We start from the raw sequence: 14,465 nt of genomic DNA, 5'->3' as shown, positions 1-14,465 counted from the left end.
CAACGTGGCAATACATACTACTGGCTGCCATTGGAGACCAAGATGTACATAAATCTTTTTCAAATAAGCCTCCATCTTCTAATCCATGGGATCTTTGAAAGAGCAACTATCCTCAATTGGTATAGTAGCTCTCTTGGCCAGGGTAGAAATGTCCCCTTCTACCTTGGGCACCGAAGACCAAGACTCCTTGATATATGACTTCACCGGAAACATTTTCCTAAACACTGGTGACAGTGTAAAAGCCATGACTGGCTTCTCCCACTCCTGAGCTATGATTTCCTTAGCTCTATCTGGTACTGGGAAAACTCCAGAAGGGGAAGGAACGTCAAAAAAACTATTAAGTTTACTAGACTTCTTAGGCCTAACTACCGCCTGGGTCTCTGAGTCATTCAAGGTAGCTAACAGTAAGCAAAGGTGTTCAAGCTTAAATCTGAAGGAAGATCCTTCACCATCAGAAGAAGGCATTATACCGAATAGCGAATCTGAGATTTCACCTTCCGAATGAGAGTTTTTCTCATTCTCAGATCTAAGAGGAGCCTGAGGCTCAGTGCCAGGGACAGATACCTTATCTGAATTCTTAGATTTCTGCCTTTAAAAACACTCCATTGGGAGTTAGCAAGGAACCGCAGGGCACAGTGTTAGATGCCATAGAGGCTTGGGACGAAAAAGGGGATTGCCCTGGTAACACCTGGACAGCATCCTCCTGAGAGCCATTAGGCTCCAAATTAAAAAAACGTATCTTTACCCTGCAATGTTTGTTTAACAAAGGAGGAGCAGAATTGCATGGGAAAATTTTTCCAGTGCCCCTACTCCCACCTGGAAGACCAGCACTTACCTGCTCAGCTGTCCGACATGAAGACAATCCCTAGGTATGAGAGGACAACTCTTCCTCACAGAGACCTGGCCAAAATGCAGATAACAAAGTAACCAACTTTGGTATCTGAGGTTAGGGCAGCAAATGTGGGGAAATGCAGCAAGCACCTCTTTGCAAGTTCCCCACTGCTTTAAAGCCACCACAGCTCAACCGCAAAGACTAACGTGGAGCATAGCTATACCCTGTAAACTTGCTTGAAGTAATCCATCTTCAGAAAAAAATATTTTAATTACACGCTAAACTTCACCTCCTCCATGCACGAGAGGCAAAGAGAATGACTGGGGTTTATGGGTAGGGAAGTAATACTTAACAGTTTTCTACATACTGAAGTAGAAAAAGTGCACTACAAAGGAATTTCATCAAATAAGATATTCACTTTATTTGTGAACGTTTTCGGATCAATGAGATCCGTTCTCAGACAAAAAGTGTACAATATAACTTCATCTGTCACTTAATACATGGGAGCCTGTTACTGCTGCAGAATGCTATTTGTTCTTTATTTTAAAAGTGTTCCTTCAAATTTGTAGCCGGCCAGTGATCCTTATTCAGAGAGACTTTTATCCAAAGAAAAATGCTTGTTACGTTAATGTTTTACAGGTAGTGCCCAATTGTTATGAAATTGTATTGCCACTGGGATATGACTGCTTGTGATAAATGGGTCATCTTTCTAATTGTATTAATGTAAGTTTAATTGGCAGCGTCTTTATTGTAAGTCAGGGAGGATCTGTATATAGTAAACTCAATGGACGTTTGTCTTCTTTAAACCTCATCAACTATGTAACTATGCTACCATGTATATTACAAAAGTGTACGTTTCCAATTTCAGCATTTGCTGGTAATGCACTGGAGATCAATAAAGCTGCAAACTTTCCCAGATTCAAGGGGAGTTACCTGGTATAGCAACACATCTTGGCTCTGTTTTACAGTAGGGAAAATAAACATACAGTTCCTATACTTTTCTCTTGAAGTTGCATAAATCACAATCAAACATTCATTGTGAGTTTTTAATTCTGACATATTTACTTTGCTATACTCACCTCTAATGCTTCGGTCATAATACACCCCATAACAGCACAAATTCTTAATGTCCCTTCAGTTTCCAGCTTGTTTAGAGATGACTTTAACTGGTCAATAGGGACCAACCATGCACCAACTGCTGGGGTTGCAGTACTAAGAAGGTTTAACTGCCTAAATTAGTGGAAAAAACAATCAAATAATCAAATTTCAATTATCGGACTAGATACATTACTAAACATTTATAAAAAAACATTACATAACAAAAAATAAATAAACATAATAAATTAAAACTCAGATAAATAAACAAATTTACAAACAGTAACCTTCCTAAAATTGCATGTACTGAATTTAAACAGATATGGTGTATATTCAAAACATTCCCTTTATTATTTTATTCTGTTAAATGAGTGTGCATGTATCTTTGGCAGTCTATGGTAGTGTTTGCAACAATGTTTATAGTGTTGTTATACAAAGTTGCAAACACTGTTGCCATTGAGAGCTTGAGACACATATGCTCCTAAGCTCCTGTTAACTCATCTAGGTTTACTCTTCAACAAAGACACCAAAAAAATAAATTAATTTGCTAATACAAGTAAATTGGAAAGTTTTTTAAAAACAGAATTTATGCTTACCTGATAAATTACTTTCTCCAACGGTGTGTCCGGTCCACGGCGTCATCCTTACTTGTGGGATATTCTCTTCCCCAACAGGAAATGGCAAAGAGCCCAGCAAAGCTGGTCATATGATCCCTCCTAGGCTCCGCCTACCCCAGTCATTCGACCGACGTACAGGAGGAAATATGCATAGGAGAAACCATATGATACCGTGGTGACTGTAGTTAGAGAAAATAATTCATCAGACCTGATTAAAAAAACCCGGGCGGGCCGTGGACCGGACACACCGTTGGAGAAAGTAATTTATCAGGTAAGCATAAATTCTGTTTTCTCCAACATAGGTGTGTCCGGTCCACGGCGTCATCCTTACTTGTGGGAACCAATACCAAAGCTTTAGGACACGGATGAAGGGAGGGAGCAAATCAGGTCACCTAAATGGAAGGCACCACGGCTTGCAAAACCTTTCTCCCAAAAATAGCCTCTGAAGAAGCAAAAGTATCAAATTTGTAAAATTTGGCAAAAGTGTGCAGTGAAGACCAAGTCGCTGCCTTACATATCTGGTCAACAGAAGCCTCGTTCTTGAAGGCCCATGTGGAAGCCACAGCCCTAGTGGAGTGAGCTGTGATTCTTTCAGGAGGCTGCCGTCCGGCAGTCTCATAAGCCAAACGGATAATGCTTTTAAGCCAAAAAGAAAGAGAGGTAGAAGTTGCTTTTTGACCTCTCCTTTTACCAGAATAAACAACAAACAAAGAAGAAGTTTGTCTGAAATCTTTAGTGGCCTCTAAATAGAATTTTAGAGCACGGACTACGTCCAAATTGTGTAACAAACGTTCCTACTTTGAAACTGGATTCGGGCACAAAGAAGGTACAACTATCTCCTGGTTAATATTCTTGTTGGACACAACTTTCGGAAGAAAACCAGGCTTAGTACGCAAAACCACCTTATCTGCATGGTAACACCAGATAGGGCGGAGAACACTGCAGAGCAGATAACTCAGAAACTCTTCTAGCAGAAGAAATTGCAACCAAAAACAAAACTTTCCAAGATAATAACTTAATATCTACGGAATGTAAGGGTTCAAACGGAACCCCTTGAAGAATTGAAAGAACTAGATTAAGACTCCAGGGAGGAGTCAAAGGTCTGTAAACAGGCTTGATTCTAACCAGAGCCTGAACAAACGCTTGAACGTCTGGCACAGCTGCCAGCCTTTTGTGAAGTAAAACAGATAACGCAGAAATCTGTCCCTTCAGGGAACTTGCAGATAATCCCTTCTCCAAACCCTCTTGTAGAAAGGATAAAATCCTAGGAATTTTTATCTTGTTCCATGGGAATCCTTTAGATTCACACCAACAGATATATTTTTTCCATATCTTATGGTAAATTTTTCTAGTTACAGGCTTTCTAGCCTGAATCAGAGTATCTATTACAGAATCTGAAAACCCACGCTTTGATAAAATCAAGCGTTCAATCTCCAAGCAGTCAGTTGGAGAGAAACCAGATTCGGGTGTTCGAATGGACCTTGAACAAGAAGGTCCTGTCTCAAAGGTAGCTTCCATGGTGGAGCCGATGACATATTCACCAGGTCTGCATACCAAGTCCTGCGTGGCCACGCAGGAGCTATCAAGATCACCGAAGCCCTCTCCTGGTTGATCCTGGCTACCAGCCTGGGAATGAGAGGAAACGGTGGGAAAACATAAGCTAGGTTGAAGGTCCAAGGTGCTACTAGTGCATCTACTAGAGTCGCCTTGGGATCCCTGGATCTGGACCCGTAACAAGGAACCTTGAAGTTCTGACGAGACGCCATCAGATCCATGTCTGGAATGCCCCATAATTGAGTTATTTGGGCAAAGATTTCCGGATGGAGTTCCCACTCCCCCGGATGGAATGTCTGACGACTCAGAAAATCCGCTTCCCAATTTTCCACTCCTGGGATGTGGATTGCAGACAAGTGGCAGGAGTGATCCTCCGCCCATTGAATTATCTTGGTCACTTCCTCCATCGCCAGGGAACTCCTTGTTCCCCCCTGATGGTTGATATATGCAACTGTCGTCATGTTGTCTGATTGAAACCTTATGAATTTGGCCTTTGCTAGATGAGGCCATGCTTTGAGAGCATTGAATATCGCTCTCAGTTCCAGAATGTTTATCGGGAGAAGAGATTCTTCCCGAGACCATAGACCCTGAGCTTTCAGGGGTTCCCAGACCGCGCCCCAGCCCACCAGACTGGCGTCGGTCGTGACAATGACCCACTCTGGTCTGCGGAAGCTCATTCCCTGTGACAGGTTGTCCAGGATTAGCCACCAACGGAGTGAATCTCTGGTCCTTTGATCTACTTGAATCGTCGGAGACAAGTCTGTATAATCCCCATTCCACTGTCTGAGCATGCACAGTTGTAATGGTCTTAGATGAATTTGTGCAAAAGGAACTATGTCCATTGCTGCAACCATCAATCCTATTACTTCCATGCACTGCGCTATGGAAGGACGAAGAACAGAATGAAGAACTTGACAAGAGCTTAGAAGTTTTGATTTTCTGACCTCTGTCAGAAAAATCCTCATTTCTAAGGAGTCTATTATTGTTCCCAAGAAGGGAACTCTTGTTGATGGGGAAAGAGAACTTTTTTCTATGTTCACTTTCCATCCGTGAGATCTGAGAAAGGCTAGGACGATGTCCGTATGAGCCTTTGCTTTTAACAGAGACGACGCTTGAATCAGGATGTCGTCCAAGTACGGTACTACTGCAATGCCCCTTGGTCTTAGAACCGCTAGAAGGGACCCTAGTACCTTTGTGAAAATTCTCGGAGCAGTGGCTAATCCGAATGGAAGTGCCACAAACTGGTAATGCTTGTCCAGAAAAACGAACCTTAGGAACTGATAATGTTCCTTGTGGATAGGAATATGGAGGTACGCATCCTTTAAATCCACCGTGGTCATAAATTAAGAATGCCTGTTTTTTTATTTGGTTTGAAGATAATTGAGACCTGTGGAACCTTCCCCTTGGGGGTAGTTCCTTGAATTTCAGGAGATAACCTTGAGAAACTATTTCTAGTGCCCAAGGATCCTGAACATCTCTTGCCCAGGCCTGAGCAAAGAGACAAAGTCTGCCCCCCACCAGATCCGGTCCCGGATCGGGGGCCATCCCTTCATGCTGTTTTGGTAGAAGTGGCAGGCTTCTTGGCCTGCTTACCCTTGTTCCAGCCTTGCATCGGTCTCCAGGCTGGTTTGGGTTGAGAAGTATTACCCTCTTGCTTAGAGGATGTAGAAGTAGAGGCTGGTCCGTTTCTGCGAAAGGGACGAAAATTAGGCTTATTTCTAGCCTTAAAAGACCTATCCTGAGGAAGGGCGTGGCCCTTTCCTCCGGTGATGTCTGAAATAATCTCTTTCAAATCAGGACCAAACAGTGTTTTGCCCTTGAAAGGGATGTTAAGCAATTTTGTCTTGGAAGACACATCCGCTGACCAAGACTTTAGCCAGAGCGCTCTGCGCGCCACGATAGCAAACCCTGAATTTTTCGCCGCTAATCTCGCTAATTGCAAAGCGGCATCTAGAATAAAAGAGTTAGCCAATTTAAGTGCATGAACTCTGTCCATAACCTCCTCATACGAAGATTCTTTAATGAGCGACTTTTCTAGTTCTTCGAACCAGAAACACGCTGCCGTAGTGACAGGAACAATGCATGAAATTGGTTGAAGAAGGTAACCTTGCTGAACAAACATTCTTTTAAGCAAACCCTCTAATTTTTTATCCATAGGATCTTTAAAAGCACAACTATCTTCTATGGGAATAGTAGTGCGTTTGTTTAGAGTAGAGACCGCCCCCTCGACCTTAGGGACTGTCTGCCATAAGTCCTTTCTGGGGTCGACTATAGGAAATAATTTCTTAAATATAGGGGGAGGAACAAAAGGTATGCCGGGCCTTTCCCATTCCTTGTTTACTATGTCTGCCACCCGCTTGGGTATAGGAAAAACATCGGGGGGCACCGGAACCTCTAGGAACTTGTCCATCTTACATAATTTCTCTGGAATGACCAAATTGTCACAATCATCCAGAGTAGATAATACCTCCTTAAGCAGTGTGCGGAGATGTTCTAATTTAAATTTAAATGTTACAACATCAGGTTCAGCTTGTTGAGAAATTTTTCCTGAATCTGAAATTTCTCCCTCAGACAAAACCTCCCTCCTGGCCCCTTCAGATTGGTGTGAGGGTATGTCAGAAACGTTATCATCAGCGTCCTCTTGCTCTTCAGTGTTTAAAACAGAGCAATCGCGCTTTCTTAGATAAGTAGGCATTTTAGATAAAATATTTGCAATTGAATTATCCATAACAGCCGTTAATTGTTGCATAGTAATAAGTATTGGCGCACTAGATGTACTAGGGGCCTCTTGTGTGGGCAAAACTGGTGTAGACACAGAAGGGGGTGATGCAGTACCATGCTTACTCCCCTCATCTGAAGAATCATCTTGGGCACTATTATTATCTGTGGCATCATTGTCCCTACTTTGTTTGGACACCATATCACAATTATCACATATATTTAAATGGGGAGACACATTGGCTTTCATACATATAGAACATCGTTTATCTGATGGTTCAGACATGTTAAACAGGCTTAAACTTGTCAACAAAGCACAAAAAACATTTTAAAATAAAACCGTTACTGTCACTTTAAATTTTAAACAGAACACACTTTATTACTGAATATGCGAAAAAGTATGAAGCAATTGTTCAAAATTTACCAAAATTTCACCACAGTGTCTTAAAGCCTTAAAAGTATTGCACACCAAATTTGAAAGCTTTAACCCTTAAAATAACGGAACCGGAGCCGTTTTTACATTTGACCCCTATACAGTCCCAGGAATCTGCTTTGCTGAGACCCATCCAAGCCCAGAGGGGAATACGATACCAAATGACGCCTTCTATAAGCTTTTTCAGTGGATCTTAGCTCCTCACACATGCATCTGCATGCCTTGCTCTCCAAAAACAACTGCGCATTAGTGGCGCAAAAATGAGGCTCTGCCTATGACTAGAAGGCCCCCATCTGAAAAAGGTGTCCATACAGTGCCTGCCGTTTTTTTAACAACAATCCCCAAGATTATAATAACTATAAAGAGCTATAATCTGTCAAATATGTTTAGCAAAGTAATCGTTTTAGCCCAGAAAAATGTCTACCAGTTTTTTAAGCCCTTATAAAGCCTTTATTCTTTTACTTAATCTAAGAAAATGGCTTACCGGTTCCCATAGGGAAAATGACAGCCTTCCAGCATTACCAAGTCGTGTTAGAAATGTGGCCAGTCATACCTCAGGCAGAAAAATCTGCCAACTGCTTCCCCCAACTGAAGTTACTTCATCTCAACAGTCCTGTGTGGAAACAGCAATCGATTTTAGTAACGTTTGCTAAAATCATCTTCCTCTTATAAACAGAAATCTTCTTCTCTTTTCTGTTTCAGAGTAAATAGTACATACCAGCACTATTTTAAAATAACAAACACTTGATTGAAGAATAAAAACTACATTTAAACACCAAAAAACTCTTAGCCATCTCCGTGGAGATGTTGCCTGTGCAACGGCAAAGAGAATGACTGGGGTAGGCGGAGCCTAGGAGGGATCATATGACCAGCTTTGCTGGGCTCTTTGCCATTTCCTGTTGGGGAAGAGAATATCCCACAAGTAAGGATGACGCCGTGGACCGGACACACCTATGTTGGAGAAATTACATGTTCTATCTGAATCATGAAAGTTTACTTTTAACTTTACTGTTCCTTTAAAAATGTATTGCTAAAGCAATCATTTGTATTTACTATTATTTACTTTTTAACATTTTATTTGCATCGTCGAAAATACCAACAAACAGCATGCACTTCCTAAAAGGTTAAACCCGTTTATTATGTGATATGTAATGTTTACCAAATACTAAAACTAAAATATTACGATCAGGGCCGCCATCAGGGGCCCAATGGGCTAGGGGGGCCCCATGAGTCAAGAACTAAAAAAAAAAAAATTTAAAAATTTTGGCAGCCACCAGTGGGTACTACAGCAGAGTGCTAATTGAGCATGGGGAATGTTATAACAAGGAGTAAAGTAATAGCATTTGAGAGGATTTCTGAGTGTGCACTAAACCACTATGCACAGTGTGAGACAGACTTGGCACTTTGTTTGTACAGTGTGTGCCTGAGTCAGACGGCTTATCACTTTCATTTGCAGAGGAGGTAGGAATTACTTAGCAAATGTTTTTTATTTCTTTGTGCAATTTAGGATTGTAACTTCAGTGTGGTAGTAGTTGTATGGTGGGGCCATGGGTTCATAAAAACACATTTTTTTTTAGCAGCAGTGTATTTATTCTTATTTGACAATGCTGTAGAAATTCTATATTTAAAACCATGCAGAAAATTTTCCTACTCAATACACAAATGGTAGGTGCCCTTTTGGCAGATATTAATTTTTATATATATATATATTACATTCCAGTTTACTGCCCCTTTATGAAAGGACTTTCCAGATGCAAGGAGGCATTTTATCTAAGATTTTTACATCTGCATACCATGTTATACTCTCAGACTAAGATTGCTCATTGTTTGAAATGAGACAGGTTAACTTAAAACTGTTCAGTTTACACTACAGCTGACAATTTACCAACAAGCCTAAATCCTGCATTTAACCAGATCCAATGATATGAGTACCACAGCTTATGGTTCCACCAAGACCATATAGAATACAGCATTTTCAATATCCATAAGTACAGCTGACAGATGGGAAGATTTGTACACTATATTTGAAGTGGTGCTCTTGGTTGGGGAAAATGGGGAAAAAATCAAACAACCATATGTCAACCTTTTAAAAGTACTTTTCTTCATCTAGCCATCTACCCACATCATTAATGTACAATTTTGAATTCACAGAATTATTTCTGTTTGCACATTTACAAATATGATTCTTTAAAAAGTGATCTCTTAATTTCTGCAATTTTTTTTATCATGCATGTCACACACTGTTAATTTAGGGGACGCAAGGTGCATAAATGTTTCCTCCTGTGAGTGTTTCTGTGGGTGTCTGTGTTTATGTCTTTGTGCTTTGGTTTGTGTCTCTATGAGTGTGTATGTATTTTTTTCTGTGGGTCTCTCTGTGAGGGTGGGTGTGTATGTCTTTGTGCATTTTCTGTGGATGTCTGTGAGGGTGTATGCATATGTCTTTGAGCTTTTTCTATGGGTGTCTCTGTGAGGGTGTGTGTGTGTTTGTCTTTGTGTATTTTCTCTGGAAGCCTCTGTTAGGGTGGGTGTGTATGTCTGTGTTTTCTGTGGATGTCTCTGTGAGGGTGTGTGTATGTATGTCTGTGTTTTCTGTGGATGTCTCTGTGAGGGTGTGTGTTTTCTGTGGGTGTCTCTGTGAGGGTGTGTGTATGTCTTTGTGTGTTTTCTGTGGATATCTCAGTGAGGGTGTTGTATGTATGTCTGTGTTTTATGTGGTTGTCTCTCTGTGTGTGTATGTCTTTGTGTGTTTTCTGTGGGTGTCTGTGTGTGTGTGTGTATGTCTTTGTGTGTTTTCCGATGCTGTCTCTGTCAGTGTTTCCTTGGGTGTATGTGCAAGTTTGAGTTTGTGTGTGTGTGTCTCCACCGTCTGTTCCTTTTTAGGCCATTTTGACCTTACTACTAATTATTCACATCTTTTTACAGACTTTGAGACTAATGAGACCTTTCCGGAAGTCACCAATCTACCATTTAACCTTTAAATTATTGTTTAGGCAGTTCAGGGCCCTTCCTTTCAGCCACTGCATGCTGTTGTCATCATTTAGTTGGCATCTTCCTTTACAAAAAGATAATCAGAACTCCATATTTTGTTTTCTAAATCTCCTTTTTTTTTTTTTTACAAAACTGTAGTTTACCTCATTACTTGTCAGGTCAATGTAAACAAGTGCTGAGTGTCTGTTTGGGTGTCTGTGTCTGAGTGTGTTTCTTTGCGTGTCTCCTAGAGTGTCTATATGTGAATCCTTATGTGTGAGTGTGTGTGTTTCAGTGTATGAGTGTGTCTGTGTGTGTGTATGTTACTACCTTTACAACATTTCCAAGTTTAAATAGACACTTAAGAATAAAGTGCATATACGTTTTAGTCACTTGGTCCAAAATTGCACATGTCAAAGGGGAGGGGGGCCCTGATCAATGGTTAAGTCAGGGGCCCCAAAATTTCTAGTGGCGGCCCTGATTACGATTGCAAAAGGAGATTACAATTTTTCACAAGACTGATAAATTATTCATAAAAAGGTGAAACACTAGTAAGCTGTAAAAAAAATAAAACATAAAAAACAGTGAAAACTATAAATTATACGAAAAAAATAAAATACTTTCTTTGCATCATTTTTAAATGTACAAAACAAAAAACAAGTCAGTAAGTTAAATATTCATGATTATATCCATCTTAAGAAAGTAGTAGGTTAAATTGAAATGTGCAAAGTGTTGGTAGTGAGAAGTGACAAAAGTCAATGTAAAGCTACAATGAATGTGATAGCAAGATGTGTGAGCTATCTGATCAGATGAACACTACTCACTTAGAATATATAGCAGTTGGTGACCGTACATTGGTGGGAGCTGCAAAACTGAACCAAATCTCCTTAATGATAAGCTTCATGCTGCTTGAATCAGGAGGTGGTGGCATTAAAGGAAGATCTTTCCTCAAGTCATCAGATTCAACACCTTCATCCTTTAAATTAAAATGTGTGGTTACTTTAATATATTACAAAGCAACTCTAATGGATAAAAGAGTGATTTAGATAATTTTTCTTAAAAAAAACCCCATAAAGACCGTACACCATTTAGGGTTTAATTGTTTAAATACAGATATAAAAGTTTAAGCATACACTTTGTGGATTTCAATAAGGTTCAAGAATTATGCTTATTTAAACAACAGATACTAAAGATAATTAGATAAAGTATTTCAACTTAAGAACCTTGTCATTCAACGTAGTGCTTTCAGTGCTAACTCTAATATAGATGACATTCATCTTAAAGGGTCATTATATTGTTTTACCCCTACAAAAGGTGTTGTGTGACTATAGCTGCTGATTGGATCAGCAGTAGCTTCTGAGCAGTACGTCTACTAAGTGTTTTAACTCTTTTTGGGGGTTAAACACAGAGGTGCATGGCCACTAGTCTTAAAAATGTTTTACTATAACAATGGCCCTATAAAAGTTAAACAAATTAATTTTAAAAGTGAAGCAAAACAAAATAAAAAAACATTTCCTTTGTATAAGGTAGTGCCCTGCCAACACATTAACCAAGTAAATGTAAATAATACACATAACATACAGTGCCTATAACTGTAATAAAAAATGCCACCCAATTCTTACATATTTAGAATATTTTAAACAATATTTAAACCACATCCCAAATGCTATTAGCTCTCCTAATTTTTAAGAGCTATTGTATGGTGAATAACAGACAGTGGGACCAATTTCAATCTAGTCAATCAAGTTTTTTTTGCAATGGATAATCCAACTGACCATAAGTTATAAAATAAAAATCAACAATAAAATCAACCCATCCCATTCAACATCCAAAAGCACTTGATAAATGCTCACACCCACAGATCAACTGATTAGACACATTGGAAAAATCATAACATAATCAGACACTGATGTGCACATTCTGGTACCTGAAAAACAAGATGGTACTACCTGTGCCAACAATGGTGATGGCCCTCTTTGATAAAGATTGAATTGTGACAAATAAACTAAACATGTCATCATCAATTCAATGTAAAAACACAAAAAAACATATCTATAAGATATCAACACCTGAGAAACAAATAAATATGAATACCAATGTATACAAGTGAGCAAGAAGCATTAAAATATTTAATATATAAAAAAAACCTCACTTTATCCAATTGCAACACACACACAGACTCTATTCATCAATGTTTCTTGGAGTTTAGATTGGTTTGTTTAGATGTTGTTATAGCCACGATCTGCAGAGCTATAACAAATACTAAGACACATTTTAAAACATAGTATTCTAACACAAAAAGGGACAAACCCAAAGCCTACCCCAGTGAAAAAATACTGAAACATTATAAATGATGATTCAAAAATCATCTATTTAACCTGCTCATCAGATCCGGGGAATGGGCTGTAAAAGGGTAAAAAAACAACAAAAAAACACGAACCTGTTCGTCAGATATGGAGTGTCCATTAATGTCTGAAGAAGGACTAACGCCATCACATGGGATGTTATCATCAGACACATCTGTACTGTAACCACTGCCAGTTGGGGAATCGGAAGAGTCATTTGATTTAAACAATCCACTACGTTCAGTTGTATTTGATTTGTCCATAATGCCAAAAGAATTATACAAGATAGCCCCAGACTGCCGCCCTCCTGTTTAAAAGTAAATATAATTGAGAAAATATTACACTCTACATTTAAAAATAAAATGTATGCTTACCTAATAAAACATAATTTATGTAAGAACTTACCTGATAAATTCATTTCTTTCATATTAGCAAGAGTCCATGAGCTAGTGACGTATGGGATATACATTCCTACCTACCAGGAGGGGCAAAGTTTCCCAAACCTCAAAATGCCTACAAATACACCCCTCACCACACCCACAAATCAGTTTAACGAATAGCCAAGAAGTGGGGTGATAAGAAAAAGTGCGAAAGCATAAAAAATAAGGAATTGGAATAATTGTGCTTTATACAAAAAAATCATAACCACCACAAAAAGGGTGGGCCTCATGGACTCTTGCTAATATGAAAGAAATGAATTTATCAGGTAAGTTCTTACATAAATTATGTTTTCTTTCATGTAATTAGCAAGAGTCCATGAGCTAGTGACGTATGGGATAATGACTACCCAAGATGTGGATCTTTCCACGCAAGAGTCACTAGAGAGGGAGGGATAAAATAAAGACAGCCAATTCCGCTGAAAAATAATCCACACCCAAAATAATTTAAATTTTATAATGAAAAAAACTGAAAATATAAGCAGAAGATTCAAACTGAAACAGCTGCCTGAAGAACTTTTCTACCAAAAACAGCTTCAGAAGAAGAAAACACATCAAAATGGTAGAATTTAGTAAAAGTATGCAAAGAAGACCAAGTTGCTGCTTTGCAAATCTGATCAACCGAAGCTTCATTCCTAAACGCCCAGGAAGTAGAAACTGACCTAGTAGAATGAGCTGTAATCCTTTGAGGCGGAGTTTTACCCGACTCGACATAAGCATGATGAATTAAAGATTTCAACCAAGATGCCAAAGAAATGGCAGAGGCCTTCTGACCTTTCCTAGAACCGGAAAAGATAACAAATAGACTAGAAGTCTTTCGGAAAGTCTTAGTAGCTTCAACATAATATTTCAAAGCTCTAACTACATCCAAAGAATGCAATGATTTCTCCTTAGAATTCTTAGGATTAGGACATAATGAAGGAACCACAATTTCTCTACTAATGTTGTTGGAATTCACAACCTTAGGTAAAAATTCAAAAGAAGTTTGCAACACCGCCTTATCCTGGTGAAAAATCAGAAAAGGAGATTCACAAGAAAGAGCAGATAATTCAGAAACTCTTCTGGCAGAAGAGATGGCCAAAAGGAACAAAACTTTCCAAGAAAGTAATTTAATGTCCAATGAATGCATAGGTTCAAACGGAGGAGCTTGAAGAGCCCCCAGAACCAAATTCAAACTCCAAGGAGGAGAAATTGACTTAATAACAGGTTTTATACGAACCAAAGCTTGTACAAAACAATGAATATCAGGAAGATTAGCAATCTTTCTGTGAAAAAGAACAGAAAGAGCAGAGATTTGTCCTTTCAAGGAACTTGCAGACAAACCTTTATCTAAACCATCCTGAAGAAATTGTAAAATTCTCAGAATTCTAAAAGAATGCCAGGAAAAATGATGAGAAAGACACCAAGAAATATAAGTCTTCCAGACTCTATAATATATCTCTCTAGATACAGATTTACGAGCCTGTA

General features: G+C 39.1%; 1 protein-coding gene across 8 annotated transcripts in view; it reads right to left on the bottom strand.

Annotated features, from left to right (window-relative positions):
• The window catches only part of BLTP1 (bridge-like lipid transfer protein family member 1), a 1,044,923-nt gene that overhangs the window by 423,474 nt on the left and 606,984 nt on the right, over positions 1-14,465 (bottom strand). For all 8 annotated transcript variants that reach the window (XM_053703615.1, XM_053703613.1, XM_053703617.1 and 5 more), the window contains 3 exons: positions 12,657-12,868; positions 11,041-11,192; positions 1,912-2,062 (listed from right to left, as the gene is read on the bottom strand). In XM_053703615.1, coding sequence (XP_053559590.1) covers positions 1,912-2,062; positions 11,041-11,192; positions 12,657-12,868 — 515 coding nt within the window. The remainder of the gene's footprint in view (positions 1-1,911; positions 2,063-11,040; positions 11,193-12,656; positions 12,869-14,465) is intronic.

The sequence above is a fragment of the Bombina bombina genome, chromosome 2 (assembly GCF_027579735.1).
Source record: "Bombina bombina isolate aBomBom1 chromosome 2, aBomBom1.pri, whole genome shotgun sequence".
Classification (NCBI taxonomy): Eukaryota; Metazoa; Chordata; class Amphibia; order Anura; family Bombinatoridae; genus Bombina; species Bombina bombina.
This window is presented reverse-complemented; position numbering and strand designations above follow the sequence as displayed.